Below are 16,730 nucleotides of genomic sequence, written 5' to 3' on the forward strand. Positions count from 1 at the left end.
CTGGACTTTAGAAATAAGGAAAGGATTGAAGATGCTATAATAAAAAAGGAAATACATTTAAAAATACTTCAGTTTAAAGGCAAATCTTTAGAACAGTTTAAAGAGTTTATAGCAACCTCAACCAACTAAACATGATGAAGTAATTACAGGGTTTTTATTAGAAGCCTTATTTGTTTATCATATTTCCACTCATTTATTCAACAAATACCAATTCAGAAACCTATTATGGGCCCCAAAGCTTAACTATTTACTGAAATACAAAGAACAAGACAAAATTTCTGCACTCAAAGAGTTTCCAGTTTGACAAGGAGCCAATAAACACCTAAAATACAATGTGGTAAATTCTACAAAAGACTGAGAAATAAAAGGGAAGTGTTCTGAGAGCACAGGACAAAGTAACTCTAACTTCCTGGTTTTGCCAGAGGAAGCTCAATGTAAGCCAGTAGTACTTAAGGTATAGTGCCAGTCTGTGAACCGCTTGTTATCAATTCATGATAGAAGAAGTAGGCAATGTAAACTATGTAATATTTCCTTCATCAAGAAAGCTTTGCTAAGGAAAAAAGGCCAGCTAAACAAAAGGTAGTTTACTGCCATAGCTGATTTACATTTTAGTGCAAGTTCCTCTTCTTTCATGGACTGTAACAGTTTGTGGACTGGATACTTTGAATAGCACTGAAGTTAAGCTAAGTTGAGTGAAAAATGAGAAGACTGCTAAGCAAATTGGAGTAAGAAGAGAACTTTAGGTAGAGGAAACAGCATGTACCAATGGATACACAGGAGGAAAAAAGTCCATATGCAAATAGTTCTTCATAGACTAGAGCACAGGATGCCTTTATAAAGGAAAGGGAATAAAGTTGAAGAAGATAAGCCAAATCATAAAGGGGTTTTCTACATTGGTGCTAAGGAGTGTGGGTTTTATCCTGTAAGCAAAAAAGTGTCATTGAACAATTTTAAGCTGGGAAGTAATATGATCAGATTAAGAAATATATAGAACGGATTAGAAGGATAAGAAACTAAATACAATAACCCAAGAAAGAATGAGAACTTGAATTCAAACAGTGGCAAAAGGAATAGATAATAGGTAACAGATGTGCAAGATGTTTAGGAGACAGAATAGAGAGAGAGTAAGGCCAAATAGATACATGAAATGATGCAAAAGTTAAAAAATGACTCAATTCCTGACTTGAGTGAATGAATGAGTGTGTGGAAGTCCAAGACCGAGAAATCAAGAGGAACAGCAGGTTTGTGAGAAATAAAGAAAATTTGTGAAATTTTAAATTGAAGATTTTGTGTTAATAGAGCTCTTGTCACATTTTATTTTTCATGATTCTTTTAGATATTACTTATCAAGAAATCTAGATGAAGAGAAAGGTATATGATAAGTATTCTGATCATACTCACCAGTAATCTCACAGTAATTATCTTCTGGATTCTTATTCCTAAAATTTAAAAAGTGTTTTAAAAATCTGTACCCGAACAATGACCAAGAATCACAACAGCTGAAAAGCAGGGAAGGTGAAAAGTTTTCATAGTGTGACAGGCAGGAAAATACAAAGACGTCTTTAAAAAAAGACTCATCTAATACAGGCAGAAAAAATACAAAGCAATTGAAGGACCCTTTTCAAATTTGTCTTAATGGTCTTTTAATTTTTAGAATACTACAAAAACATGCTTAATACATACTGCTTATTTTATTTAAAAAAGAATGACGTATAGAGCAATTCGTTTTCTAGAAATTGAGCCTTAAAAATAAATAAATTAAAAAATAAATGGAAACAACCCAAAGGTCCCTCAATAGGGAGCTGGTTAAATGTTGGCATAGACATGCAACAGCTTATGAGGTAGATCTATATATAACAGCATAGAAAGTGCTGAGGTAGATCTATATGTAACAACATGAGAAGTGCTATAAGACATCATTAAGTGATTCCATTTTTTTGTCTTGCTTAAAAAAATAAAGCTAAAGATAAACATGGACTTGGATATACATATAAAATTTCTGCAAGGACACCAAAAATTATCAACAGTGGTTATCTTCAAGGAACCTAAGTAATAAGGCTTAGAGATTTTTCTGTATTAGCATATAAAGGGAAGTTTTTTTCCCTTTTAACTAGAGTCAATTACACAGAAAATTTGTAATTTATTTAACCAGTCCCTCATTAAGGGACCCATAGGATCTTTCACATCTGCTATTACAATACAGGCTATAGTGAATGATCTTATATATTCATCATTTCAAACATTTATAAGTATATTGGTGAGTTAAATTCCCAGACATGAAACTGCTGAGTCAAAGGGCATGTGCATTTAAAATTTTAAACGATATGGCCAACTGCCTTCTACAGTTCATACCCACAAGCAGTAAGTGACTTTTTACCTATATTCTTAACTAATTAGATAAAAAATTATCTCAATATAGTCTAAGTTTGTATTTCTCTTACGAAGATAAGCATCTTTTCATTTGTTCAAGAGCTACTGGTATTTACTTTTCTGTGTACAGGTAACCCCCGTATAACACAGCACTTCTATAACACGGTTTTGCTCTAACACAGTTCAAGAACTGGGGGAAACCCTTGTACAACACGGCATCCTAGAACACGGTTTCACTCTAACACGGTTTGAGAATTACAGAAATCCCTGAACAACACGGAGTGTAATAAGAGCTTTTAAGAGCAAAAAATATCTCATTCAAAATTAGGGAAATCCCCGAACAACAGGGAATGTAATAAAAGCTCAGTAGTGATGATGAAGAAAACACTATTTAATACATATTAATATGTTACATTTTTGATGAAAATTGCTTTAATGAAGATATTTCTCTTCATTGTACAAATATAATAGTACGTTTTTTAAATTTTTGGAATCTAACTCCCTTTTTTGTACTAGTTGTTTGTTTCGTATAATATGGATTTGCATAACATGGTATTTTTTTGGGAACCTAACAATCGAGTTACCTGTATTAATATCATAAAAACTAATTTAATGAAAAAAATTTGAAGGCTTGGTATTTGTTTTATACTAGCTGATATATTTAAGGATTTATATATGAAAGAGTATTTCATCACTCTATTAAAAGAATAAGCTGTACACAATACACATACTTATCAAATATAGCAGTATATTAAATTCTGCAGACTTTTTGTGAATTAATACTAAGTATTCCAGAAGAGACACAAAAGTCAAAAACAAAAAGGATATTAATTTAGAAAGCACTTCATTTAATATACAACTTTTAAAATATAATTCGAATCACATTTTCCTTACTTACTGTATAAACAGAACATTTTCTCTTGCTTCTGTTTCTAAAAATAAAATAAAATGTGTTCAAGGATAACTGACAAAGCATTAGAAAAATTGCATAAGGACATTAACAACAAAAAAATTATTAACTACCCATCTTTCTATCCCCCATGATTCAAGTTATACTTTTTAAGCAATAAGATAGCCAATAAGTTTTATGAATTATCTGGTTATAGTACTACATAGCTATAGTAAAATTTCATAGAAAACAGGTTTATCAGGGATTGCATTAACATATTTACCTGCAATTTCTGACTCTTTCACTATTTTCACATGAGATTCTGTCTGGAATACCCTAGAAGAGAAAATAAAGATTAATGAAAATCTGTAACTTTTAATTAGAACACTATGGGATTAACTTATACTCTGTTTTGAGACAGGTAGCTATTATACTTTGATTTCAGCTTTCTCATCACGTACTAATAATATTTCAAATGCCAAAATTAGTTTACCACATTAAAATCTGTTATGGTTTTTTAATGAGCTCTGACCAAATAATTATTTTATCACTCTCAGTAACCTAAAATATTAATGTTATTTAACAAACATTTATTAAGCACTCACTATATACCCGGTGCTATACACTAGAGTCTGACACATGATCCTTGACCTCAAGGTGCTTTCATATAGAGAGAGCACTGGAACAGTGATTATAAACCTTACTTCACTGAATTTTGTTATTAACAGTCCAGATAAGGTGGCATGGACTCCAGAGCAAGGGATCTCTTTTCATTGGGATGATTAAGAATAAGCTTCATGAAGAAGTAGCATTTAATATCTGCCTTCAAGAATTTAACCAATTCATTTTCATTCTGCTAATATTAAGCATTACTCATTATATAGAAGTTCTTAAAAGAATTTTATTTCAGTTACAACAAAGCAGTGAAAATTTGCATGCATACTGTGTGCCAAGCACTGTGCTATGTTTTTTTTCTCATTAAACTTTGTTTTAATGGGTCTCAAAATTCTGTGACAGGGGCAGCTGGATGGCTCAGTTGGTTAGAGCATGAGCTCTGAACAACAGGGCTGCAGTTCTATTCCCACATGGGCCAGTGAGCTGCGCCCTCCACAACTAGATTGAAGACAAGCTGCCATTGAGAATAGTTCAGTTGGTTAGAGCATGAGCTCTCAACAACAATTGCCAGATCAATTCCCGCATGGGATGGTGGGCTGCGCCCCCTGCAACTAAAGATTGAAAACGGCGACTGGACTTGAAGCTGAGCTGCACCCTCCACAACTAGATTGAAGGACAACTTGGAGTTGACGGGCCCTGGAGAAACACACTGATCCCCAATATTCCCCAATTAAATCTTTAAAAAAAAAAGTCTGTGACAGATTTTGGGTCAAGTTGTTTCCATTAAAAACTACTGATTTTAAAAACTAATAACTTTAAAACTGCCACACAAAAAAACCAAATGGTCCACAAAACATTCTCCTTTCCCTCTGAAGGTTTTACGATGCACTGTAATCATTAACCAGTCTTTTGCTATTAAATTTAAATGGCCAATTGAGACAAACAGTTCTGAGACCGTTCTTCCACCACTGATTAAGACTGGGGTGGCAGGTATTGGGGATAATATTCATTTAGCCTTCTGAGCTTTCTGGGCAGACCTGGTGACCTTGCCAGCTCCACCTGTCTTTTGTCCAACTGCTTTGATGACACCCACAGCAACTGTTTGTCTCTCATGTCATGAACAGCAAAATGGCCCAGAGGAGGGTAGTCAGAGAAGCTCTCAACACACAGGGGTTGCCAGGAATCACGTCAACCATGGCGGCATCACCAGATTTCTAAAACTTGGGGCCATCTTCCAGCTCTTTCTCTGAACAATGATCAATCTTCTACTCCAGCTCCACAAATCTGCAAGCAATGTGAGCTGTGTGACAATCTAGCACAGGTGCGTTTCCGGCACTGATTTGGCCTGGATGGTTCAGAAGAATCACTGGAGCTATGAAGCCGGCCTCTTCCATTGGTGGGTCATTTTTCCTGTCACCAGCCACACTGCCGCGACAAACATCTTTGACACATTCTTGACATTGAAGCCCACATTGTTCCCCCGGAAGAGCTTCACTCAAAGCTTCATGGTTCATTTCAACACACTTCAGTTGTAACGCTGACTGCAGCAAAGGTGACCAGGATGCCGGGTTTGAGAACATCAGTCTCCACTTGGGCCACAGGGACAGTACCGATACCACCAATTTTGCAGACGTCCTGGAGGGGCAGATGCTAAGTTTTGTCAGTTGGACGAGTTGGTGGCAGGATGCAATCCAGAGCTTCAAGCAGCATGGTTCCACTGGCACTGCCATGTTTACGGGTGACTTTCCATCCCTTGAACCAAGGCATGTTAGCACTTAGCTCTCACATGTTGCCACCATTCCAACCAGAAATTGGCACAAATGCTTCTGTGTCAGGGTTGCAGCCAATTTTCTTAATGTAGGTGCTGACTTCCTTAACGATTTCCTTGTATCTCTTCTGGCTGTAAGGAGGCTCAGTGGAATCCATTTTGTTAACACCAACAATTAGTTGTTTCACACCCAGTGTGGAAGCCAGAAGGGCATGCTCACGGGTCTGCCCATTCTTGGAGACACCTGCTTCACATTCACCAGCACCAGCAGCAACAATCGGACAGCAAGTCAGCCTGAGATGTGCCTGTAATCATGTTTTTGATAAAGTCTCTGTCCTGGGGCATCAATGATGGTCACATATTTGCTGATCTAGAATTTCCACAGGGAGCTATCAGTGGTGATACCACACTCACGTTCAGCTTTCAGTTTATCCAAGACCCAGGGCATACTTGAAGGGGCCCTTTTCCATGTCAGCAGCCTCCCTCTCAAATTTTTCAATGATTCTTTTGTCGATCCCACCACATTTGTAGGTCAGATGCCCAGTACTGGTAGACTGGCCGGAAACTGCGTGTCCAATGAGAACAATGTTGATGTGTGTCTTTTCCTTTCCCATTTTGGGTTAGATTCAGCGGTGGTTTTCACTGCACCTGTGTTCTGGAGGAAACCTGTTGTGAAAAAGCTGTGCTATGTTCTTTATGTGCATTTTTAATAATTATAACAATTATCATGTTATTTTACAGATGATATAGATATTGAGAGTCATAAGGGCTAAGTAACTATCAAGATCATAAAACTGACAAGTGGCAGAGCCAAATGCAAACCCAAATATGTCTGCCTTCAAAATCTGAGCTTATAACTTCAAAGCTGTACTTAAAATAACTTTTCTTCAAATGATTTACAATAGAACAATAGAAGCCTTTTTATCCAATATGAGCAGGATCAGTAGTTGGTCAATTAATGAAAAAAATACATTTTAAAGTAAGAAATCATATATGATCCATACATACCTTAACCACTTTTTAAATTGGATTTTAATTTGCAAATCTCCTAATATTAATCTGTCTTTACTCTGAGTGTGGATCTACTGGTATAATTTTAGTGTATTTATAAAGTTTATAGAGAAACTTTAAAGCAACAGAATCCTTCTTAATTTTTATTAGTGATTTCCCTATCTTCTATGTTGTCTCACTCATACCAAATTTGAAAGCATTTTTTAAAATAAATTCACTTTTATAAACTTTTCCCTAGCCATTCAATACAATTTTCATAGAAACAACTATCTTTGTCTTTGAGCTCATTTTCATCCATTTATGTAATATTAGATTATTTAATTACAACTTCAACTATATAAACAAGATAAACACACCTTGGTAAGTCAACCAATCAACTCTCAGGATATGAAATTTATGGACATGACAGTATTCAGTGTACTGTAAGTATCAGTACACTTTACACAGGGAATGGAAAATATAGGTTATTCTAATGATTCCGTTAGGTGGAATTTTAAGATAGCTCTTACTATACTTGTTTTCTCTATTTTACTGTACTTGTTTCTATATCTAGAAACCTGTGGCTTTTTCTTTTTTTAAATTAAATCTATTGGGGTGACACTGGTGAATAAGATTGTTTCAAATGTACAATATTACAATACGAGTACATCATCTCTATATTGCATTGCGTGCTCGTCACCCAAAGTCTAGTCTCCTTCCATCACCACAGAATTGACCCCCTTTACCTTCTTCAACCTCCCCCACCCTGATTGTTTTTCAATTAGTCTATTTGAACAAAGAATATTTTTTTGAAACACTACTTATATACATTGTTTAATATTACTCAAACTGATACTTTCTGTGATAACACACACTATCTTATCCTGGCCATGCAATGACACTATGAGATATGTAAAGACTATTATTTCCATCCTAAAAGAAGAGAAAACTGATGCTCTGGTAAGTCAAAAGACTTGAACGAGGGGCTATTTAGTAACAAGCCAGAACTTGTTCCAGGTCTTTTTTATGGTTTTGAATCTGAAATTCCTTTTGATATTCCAGAGCCATTTTAGAAAAGTAAGTATAGTGAATAGATTATTTCTAAGGAAAGGAAAAGGTGGCGTAGGTTTAACGGTATTTGGGAAAGGTAGTCAGGACCAGTGTAAAAAAGCAGTAGACTAGCAATCAGGAGACCTATATTATAATTGTGGCTCTGTCATTAACCTGTATTATCCTGTGAAAGTCCTATCACCTTGCTGGCTTTAATCTTCTCACCTTAAAAAAAGAAAAGTTTGGACTATATCCTCTAATTTTAACATTCTATCATACAAAACATAGAACATTAACTATAAAATATTTTTGTCCAAAACATCAGCTTTAAGTCAAATCAAGCCTTCCAGCACTAACAACCAATTGAAAGGAAATCTAGAGTAGAGGAACATATTAAACAACATTATCCCATGGGGATATGATTAGCAAAATCCAGAATGTGGGATACTCTATAGGACAAACAACCAAGTAAGTAAGTAAGCAAATAAATAAGTAAGTAAGTAAATAAATAAATAAATAGAGGGAGAATCAAGAGATTTGTGAGAGGTATCAATCCAATGGAATGTGCTAACTTTGTTTGGATACTAAGTCACACAAATCATCTCGGGAGGAATATTGAGACAACCAAAGAAATGTGAACATTGACCAGATTTTTTGTATCATGGAATTTACGTTCGCTTTTAAAAAGATGTGATATTAGCATTGTTAATATGTTATTTAAAAATATTTTTGTATCTTTTAAAGATATAACTAATGAAATATACCTGGGAGTCACAGACACTAATTCAGTGGGAGGGGAAAGGGAACTACAAGGTGTGATCAAACACTACAGTGAATGTTTTAAATTAAAAAAAAAATTTATTACAGTGAAAGACACGTAGCCATTAATCCCCCTCAAAATATTCCCCCTCACTTCGAACAACTTATCCCATTGTTCTTGCCACTTTCTGAAGCAGTTCTGGAAGTACTCTTTCGGGAGTGTCTTTAGTTGCGCTGCCTCGATGTCCTGAATCATTTTGACTTTGGGGAAGAGTCAGAAGTCACACGGTGCCAGTTCAGTGAATAAGGTCGATGAGGACACAATGAAATGTTCTCATTTGACAGAAATTGCCGTATACCAGAAGCGATGTGTGACACGGAAAGTTGTCATGATGGAGGATGATTTATGGCACAGTTTAAAACACACCTTCTCTCAACCACAGCTCACACCCGACTGACTGCACTGAACAAGTTGAAACTTGTCACACAATGTCACTAAGGTTCAACTCGCCACTTCCTGTATTGAAGATCACTGCCTTTCCACTGGATAGCACTTGGCAGCAGTATTCACGGTATTTTGTGATCACAACAGAAAGGCTCCACGTCACACATCGCTTCTGCTAAAGCAATTTCTGTCAAATAAAAGCATTATGGTGTGTCCTCATCCACCTTATTCACCAGATCTGGCACCATGAGACATCTGGCTCTTCCCTAAAGTCAAAATGACCATGAAAGGTAAACATTTTGAATTGATTCAGGACATCGAGGCAGCCACAACAGTGCAACTAAAGACACTCCTGAAAGAGGACTTCCAGAACTGCTTCAGAAAGTGGGAAGAACGATGGTATAAGTGTGTTCAAAGTGAGGGAATATTTTGAGGGGGATTAATGGAATGTGTCTTTTACTGTAATATATTTTTTAACTTTAAACATTCACTGATCTTTTTTATCACACCTTGTATTTAGCAAGCATATGGAAAGACCTAACCAAAAGGGCAAAATAATTCTTTCCTCTATTTTTCTATATATTTGTCTTAATTATGGTCATTCCTTTCTCTCTCTCTCTCTCTCTCTCTCTCACACCTACATAGTATTTATGATATAAGGAAAGCTTTCAAAGGTATAATCTACAAAAATTATTTATGTACCAGAAGACACATGCTTTAATAAACACAAAATTTATTAAAATATCACACAAAACCCTCAAAATATTTTCTTCAATATTGGCTAAGTAGCTGAGGAAATAAAAAATGAAACATTTCAAAATGAGAAAAAAAAGCATGAATGAAATATAGAAAAAATAGTAATGGCAAATACAATACAAATTAAAATAAGCAAGAGAAATATAATCAATTAAATTAGCTAAAAATAAGTGCTAAAGTCTAATGTTTATAGTGTATTGGTAAAAAAAAAGTACATTACTAGTGGTTATAAAATCAATAACAAAAAATATAATAAATGGCTACACAACTGCCTCTCCCTTTAAATCTAGCAATTCCACTTTGCAAAATATAATCGCAAGGAAGCAACTTAAAAAAATAAAGGCTAATTTACACAAAACCAATTTAGCACAAGGAACAATCAGATGCCCAATAGAAAGTTAAAAATGCTTATTTTTACATTAATATAAATATACCTATAGGAAACATGTGAAAGAATAGTCAATCTGAAACAAACGGGAAAAAAATGAGTTATTAAATCAAAACTTGGCCAAGCTTATTAAAGGAGTATACAGACAGAAGCATTCAAGGCTTTGTGATAGGTGTGTAAGTATCTACTGTGGAGATGAATTCATTAGGTTTCATAGCTTGGTGCCATTAAACATTCTAAATCATTCTAATAACTAATAGTTTCAATTCCATTATCAGCAAGCCATAATTACACTATAATTTACTTTCTTAGGTAGAATGCCTATAAGGAATAATCTACTTAAATAAGTATTCTGATTCATTTCTCATGGTATCTTTAGTAGTAGCATTCTACTTATTTATATACACATGTCTAATGAATCTGTTCAGTAGAAGCCCACCTCTGAGAGAGAGACTGATTTTTGGTAGACAAAAACAACACGTAGTCTGCAAGACCAAGGGCAAGACTGAGGAAGAGAGTGGCAATTTTACCAAGGAATACACCACCTAGAAAAGTCTACAGGCAGGCAATAGCTAATCTTCCCTGATTATACCAAATCTCATCATGCATCTTTTTTTTTTTTTTCCCCAAAATTCAACACATGAAATATTGACAACTCTTGTTTGGCCAAGAGACATTAATCGATTTATAAATAAAAGACAAATGGACTGGCCCAGTGGCTCAGGTGGTTGGAGGGCCGAGCTCCTAAAGCCCGAGGTCGCAGGTTCAATTCCCACATGGGCGCATGTGAACAGCTCTCCCTGGAGCTAGGCTGCCGTGAGCAGTCGGTGGTTGGCATAAGCTGCCGTGGGCTGTGGGCTGCTGTGTGCTGCCACAGGCTACTCTGTGCCTATTAATAAGGTTTCATCCTAAAATACTTAAATTCAAGGTTAAATTGATCTAGGAGCTCACCTCACAAAAAGCCAAGTTGAAGGAGTCTGAAGTACACAGAAAATAAAACTTGAAGAAACTAATATTAAGTAGACTGTCTTTATGATAGCTGAAAAAGAGAGCCTTTGTTTACAGAAAAACAGCCACCTTGGAAAACCACCATACCCCTTCCACCCTTTACAGAAATGTCGTGAATATAACTGGTTGAGGAAAACGTGACCCATTCAATGATGAGTAAAAAGCACAGAATCTATAAAGACACCATAAGATTAAAAGCAGGAAAAGCATAACAATTTACTAACATAAGAAAAAGTCATCAGAATAATGTTGTTCCAGAGCAGATGAAAATTGTATACACACAATTGACTATGGATTTAAAAAGTATAACAAAGCAATCATCTCTACAAAGAACAGAAATGAAAGCTGAAATACAAGAACTCAGTGCACGATGGCTCAGTTGGTTAGAGTGTGAGCTCTGACCAACAGGGTTGCTGGTTCGATTCCCACATGGGCCAGTGACGGACAACGACTTGAAGCGGATGGGCCCTGGAGAAACACACTGTTCCTCAATATTCCCCAATAAAATTATTTAAAGAAAATAAAATAAAAAATATAATCACAGAATTAAGGCAAAACTAGAAGGGATATAGGTGTATAAACACTGGAAAATATGGTAAAGGACATAGAGAAATTTTTTTAAATGAAAAAAATGAAAGAAAATAAAAGAAATTAGTAAAGAAAATAATGTATACAGAAGAAAAGTAATGAATATAAACCTAATTTGTGTTTATAAATTATTGAGTCCCTAAAGAAATCTAAAATGATGGAATAGAGAAAAACACTTAAAAGTCAATTCAAGATTCAAGACGTAAAAGTCAAAATGGAGATGTATCCTAGTAGAGTCAATAAACCTCAAGGATAAAGAAACAAAAAAAATCTGTTAAGCAGCCTGTCAATCATTTTATGAGAGAAAAATCATGCACTCCTTAGACTTGTTCATAGAAACATTGAATGCCAGAAGACAACAGAATCACATTAATAAGTTCCTTAAGGAAAGAAAATGTAAACTGAAGGTTCTCTATCCAGGTAAGCCTTCTTCTTCAAGTACAAAGGCTATACATAAAAGTTTTGAGCACCCAACAATTCAGGGAATATTGTTTCAGTGAGCCCTTCTTGGGGAAACAATGAGAGAACAAATTTCAGCCAACCAGGAGATAATTAGGGCAACTATAGCAAAGGAACTGATGTAAATATAAATACCATATATAACAGAACTAAGACAAACAAATGCAATCTATACCCTAATGTCAAATACTGAGAGAAACAGAGATAGAGATGATACAACTAAAAAAATTGGGAAGGGAATGATGGGCAGAGACGAGAGACAGAAGCATGCTAATTACCTCATCTATTATAACTGTCAAAGAATAACATATAAAACAAAGAAGTTTTTTTTCCAGGTGGACATCTTTATGATATGTCTGTATACTCTATTGTGTGCTCACCACCAGAAATCTAGTCTCATTCCAGCACCAAATATTTGACCCTTTTATCCTCCTCTCACCCCTTTCTCCCTCTGGTAACTGACTATTCTGTTGTCTGTATCTATGAGCTTGCTTTTGTTTTGTTTGTTGATTTGTTTTATATCCCACATGAGTGAAGTCATAAGGTTCTTGTCCTTTACCATCTGACTCATTTCACTTAGCATACTACTCTCCAAATCATCCATGTTGTCCCAAATGGCAATATTTCATCTTTGAAACAATGAAGTTTTCATTGAAGTTTAAACATATTTAATAGTACAAAGGTATATTATTGACTAAAATTTGGTTGGGGGAGAGTAAACAAACTAATTGTACTATTGCTTATGCATGGTCAAACAACACACAAAGGTATACCAGGCAAATGACAACAAAAATATAGCAGAGACAGATGTCGAAATAGCTGTCTAGTTAGAATCTGGGTCAAAAAGCAATAAACAAAGATAAATACTTTATAATGATAGAAAATGCAATTCTGAATAAAGATATAACAATGATGTACTAATGAACACAGAATCAACATTCATAAAGAAAAACTATTGGAGATATAAAGAGAGATAGAGTGAGATGCAGTATCAATTTACCTCTCTCTTATACCTCATGACAGATTAAAGTGACTAAAATTAAGTAAGAGTATGGAAGACCCAAATAACATAAGGTACAAGGCAGATATAACTGATATGTATCAAACTCTACACTCTAAAATACAAAATATGTCTTCTTTTCAAATATCTACGGACCCTCAGACGAAATAAAAACATTCTGTCATTTACCAAAAAAAAATACAAAAATGATTATGTAAGATTACCAAAAAAACTTTAATAGAAATCAAAATAATGTAAGATTAACATTTTCTGACTACAATATAACTAAAAGTAAATGACAACAAAACATCCTTACCACTTATTTTAAAATTCTCTATTAAACAACTCTTGAATCAATGAGGAAATACAAATATACTGCCGAACATCGAGAAAATAATCATGAAAACACTACATATAAGAATTACATTAAATTAATAAATTAACTTAGGGAGAAGTGATATCTTTATGATGGTGAATATTTTTATTCAGAAGTAGTTGTCTTCATTTGTACATTATTCTTTAGTATCCCTCAGTAATGTTTTATTCTTTATATGCTTGTATCATATTTACAGCAATAAACCATAGAAAAGACATTTATATTTTTTCTGATTATTCATATATATATAATAATATTGATTTCCATATGTTATTTTTATGTCCTGCTACTTATTGTATGTCTGTAGAGGTATTTCAATTGATATTCTTGGATTTTCCTAATACACAATCTGCAAAACATAATAGATTTAATCCCATCTTTCTAATTTTTATAACTCCAATTTCTTTCTCTAGCTTACTTTTGTGGATTACCACCTTCAATACAAAGTTAAATTAACATTGATAAAACTTAATTGTTTTGTTCCTTACTTTAGAGGAAATGCTTTCTCTTTTAAGCATAATGCTGAATAACAACCTTTTAAATAACAATTCTCTAATGCTTATTATTGAAACACCGGTTATCAGAGTCTGTTAGTAACAACATATTTGGTTTGACACACAAAAAAGCATTACCTGTAATTTTAAAATTATTTCTCCTTTCTACTTACTTTATAGTATCTGCAAAGCTGACTCGACGAGAGCTTTTCTTGTTTCTCAAAGCATTGGGCTCCTAAGGGCAAAGAATATATGGTATGATTCTTAATGAAACCACTGCAAATTAGGTTTCCAGAGTACCATAGACAGACCAAGTCTTATTCTGAATTAATTTGATATTATTATTTTGATTATTATTTTGATTCTCCAAAATATATCAATGTAGAAGCACTTAACATGAATATAATTTTCAATGCAAGTGATAATAAGTATACTGACACAAACAACATATACTTAAGGAAGGTGATTACGTATTGCCCCTTACCTTTTCTGTTTTAAATGAATGGTTATTTTGCTATTAAGATGAAAGACTGGGACAAAGCAAGTGCCTGTTATGGTAATCTTACTACTATTTTTAAGATTTTAAAAAAATTGTAATTGTAGCAAAATAAACATAAATAAAATTTACCATCTTAACCATTTTTAAAATGTTTTATTTTTATTTTCTTGTGGTAAGAACACTTTACAAGAGATCTACCCTCTTAACAGATTTTTTAAAGGTATAATACAATATTATTAACTGTAGGCACAGTGTTGTACAGATACCTAGAACATATTCATCTTGCGTAGCAAATACCCATTGACTAGCAACTCTCCATTTGCCCCCTCCTCTCGGCCCCTGGCAACTGCTACTCTTCTGCTCGCTGCTTAAATCTGTTTGACTATTTTAAATACCTCATATAAGTGGAATTATGCAGTATTTGTCGTTCTGTAATTGGCTTATTTCACTTAGCCTAAAGTACTAAAATATTGCTACCATTTTTAAAGGTGCAGTTCTGTAGTGTTAAGTATATCTACTTTGTTATGCAACCAATCTCCAAAATTGTTTTTCATCTCGCAAAGTTGAACTCTGTATCCACTAAACAACTCCCCATTCCCCCTTAACCTTTCTGTAACCACCATTCTATTTTCTGTCTCTATGAATTTGACTAGTCTATGTACTTCATAAGTGGAATCATAAAGTATTTGTCTTTTTGTGCCTGGTTTATTTCACCTGCATAATGACCTTAAGGTTCATCCGTGCTGTGATATGTGCCATAATTTCCTTTTTTTTTTAAGGCTGAATAATATTCCATTGATAAATTTTGTTTCTCCATTCATCAGTCAATGGACACTGGGTTGCTTCTGCCATTTGACTACTGTAAATAATGCTGCTATGAACAGAGGTGTTCATCTCTTCAAGACCCTGTTTTCAATCTTTTGGGTACATACCCAGAAATGGAATTGCAGGATCATATGGTAATTCTATTTTAATTTTTTGAGGAACCACCATACCGTTTTCCATAGCAGCTGCACCATTTCACATTCCCACAACAGTGCACAAAGGTTCCAGTTACTCCATATCCTAGCCAACATTTGTTATTTTCTGTTTGTTTGATAGTAGTCATTCTAATGGGTATGAAGTGACATCTTATTGTGGTTTTGATTTGCATTTCCCTAATGATTAGTGGTGTTGAGCATCTTTCATTATAATACACTATTTTTATTTTCCCTCATACCTGTAACAAGAACAAACATTTTTACTCACATAGACACCAAACACAAAAAGCAAGACAGAGAAACAAGCAAAATCCAAAGAATTTTACTGTGTCAATTCTGAATACCTGAACATAATTCTAATTATAACAAAGAATCAGGAATGTTCATCTACTCTGTTAAGACCCTAACACTGACATAGTAAATACTGGGACTAAAAGAGAGTAACATATTTCTTTTTAACAATTTTAATGCAATGCCTTTTATTCTAGAAAAGTCTTCTTTACATAAGTCTCTGAAGATCTAAAGTGAAGTATTCAGCATGAAAGATAAAAAGGCATGTGTGACAAGCAACTTTTCAGCTACGTCAGTTCCCTCAGAACTGATCTTCAAAATGCAAACTCCACTCTCCTCAATATTCTGGAAGTCATGGTAGATCTAGACAGTGTGGCCTTCCACACACTAGGTCTGCATTCCTCCAAAGGTACTTATATCCACTTCTTTCTTGACCTACAGCAGTCTTTGTAAACTAATTTTGACTAGTTCTGTCAGAAGAGATAGGAAGGGAAGTTGCTAGAATATTTCAAGTCTTCAATGGCTGGGGCTTTCTACTGCTCTTCAACAGTATCCTCAGATCCAAATATTAGTATATTTATTACTAAAAAAAGAAAAACAAATTTGTGTGGTATATGGAAAAGAGCGCTGAGCTAGAAATTAGGAAATTCGAGCTCCAGTTGGAAGTCTGCCACTATCTAGCTGTGTGGGCTTAGACAAACATTTAACCTCTTTGGACCTCATATTTCTCATCTATAAAGTGAAGAAGCTAGATTCCAGATTACTGTTCATTTTAAAGTCCTTTGAGTCTATGAATCTGTCATGTAAATCATTCAAATTTCATTAAAAGTTTTTTAAAAATATGCACACACCAGCTCTTGGGCTGAGTGATGGAAAAATAGTGGTTAAAAAAAATACAGTCCCTACTCTACTGGGGATTAATGGTGAGACAGATACTAAAACAAAAAATCCATACAAATATAAAACTCAAAGTATGATGAGTGGTATGAAGGAAAATTATACAAA

General features: G+C 34.4%; 1 protein-coding gene and 1 pseudogene across 1 annotated transcript in view; both read right to left on the reverse strand.

The window, feature by feature from the left end:
• Nucleotides 1-16,730, reverse strand: part of KNL1 (kinetochore scaffold 1) — a 51,690-nt gene that overhangs the window by 26,693 nt on the left and 8,267 nt on the right. Inside the window, exons 5-8 of the mRNA XM_019725479.2 lie at nucleotides 14,129-14,190; nucleotides 3,543-3,595; nucleotides 3,269-3,302; nucleotides 1,402-1,439 (exon numbers count right to left, since the gene is read on the reverse strand). Coding sequence (XP_019581038.2) covers nucleotides 1,402-1,439; nucleotides 3,269-3,302; nucleotides 3,543-3,595; nucleotides 14,129-14,190 — 187 coding nt within the window. The remainder of the gene's footprint in view (nucleotides 1-1,401; nucleotides 1,440-3,268; nucleotides 3,303-3,542; nucleotides 3,596-14,128; nucleotides 14,191-16,730) is intronic.
• LOC141570598 (elongation factor 1-alpha 1 pseudogene) lies at nucleotides 4,319-6,281 on the reverse strand (annotated as a pseudogene).

This window comes from Rhinolophus sinicus, linkage group LG03 (genome assembly GCF_036562045.2).
Source record: "Rhinolophus sinicus isolate RSC01 linkage group LG03, ASM3656204v1, whole genome shotgun sequence".
NCBI lineage: Eukaryota > Metazoa > Chordata > Mammalia > Chiroptera > Rhinolophidae > Rhinolophus > Rhinolophus sinicus.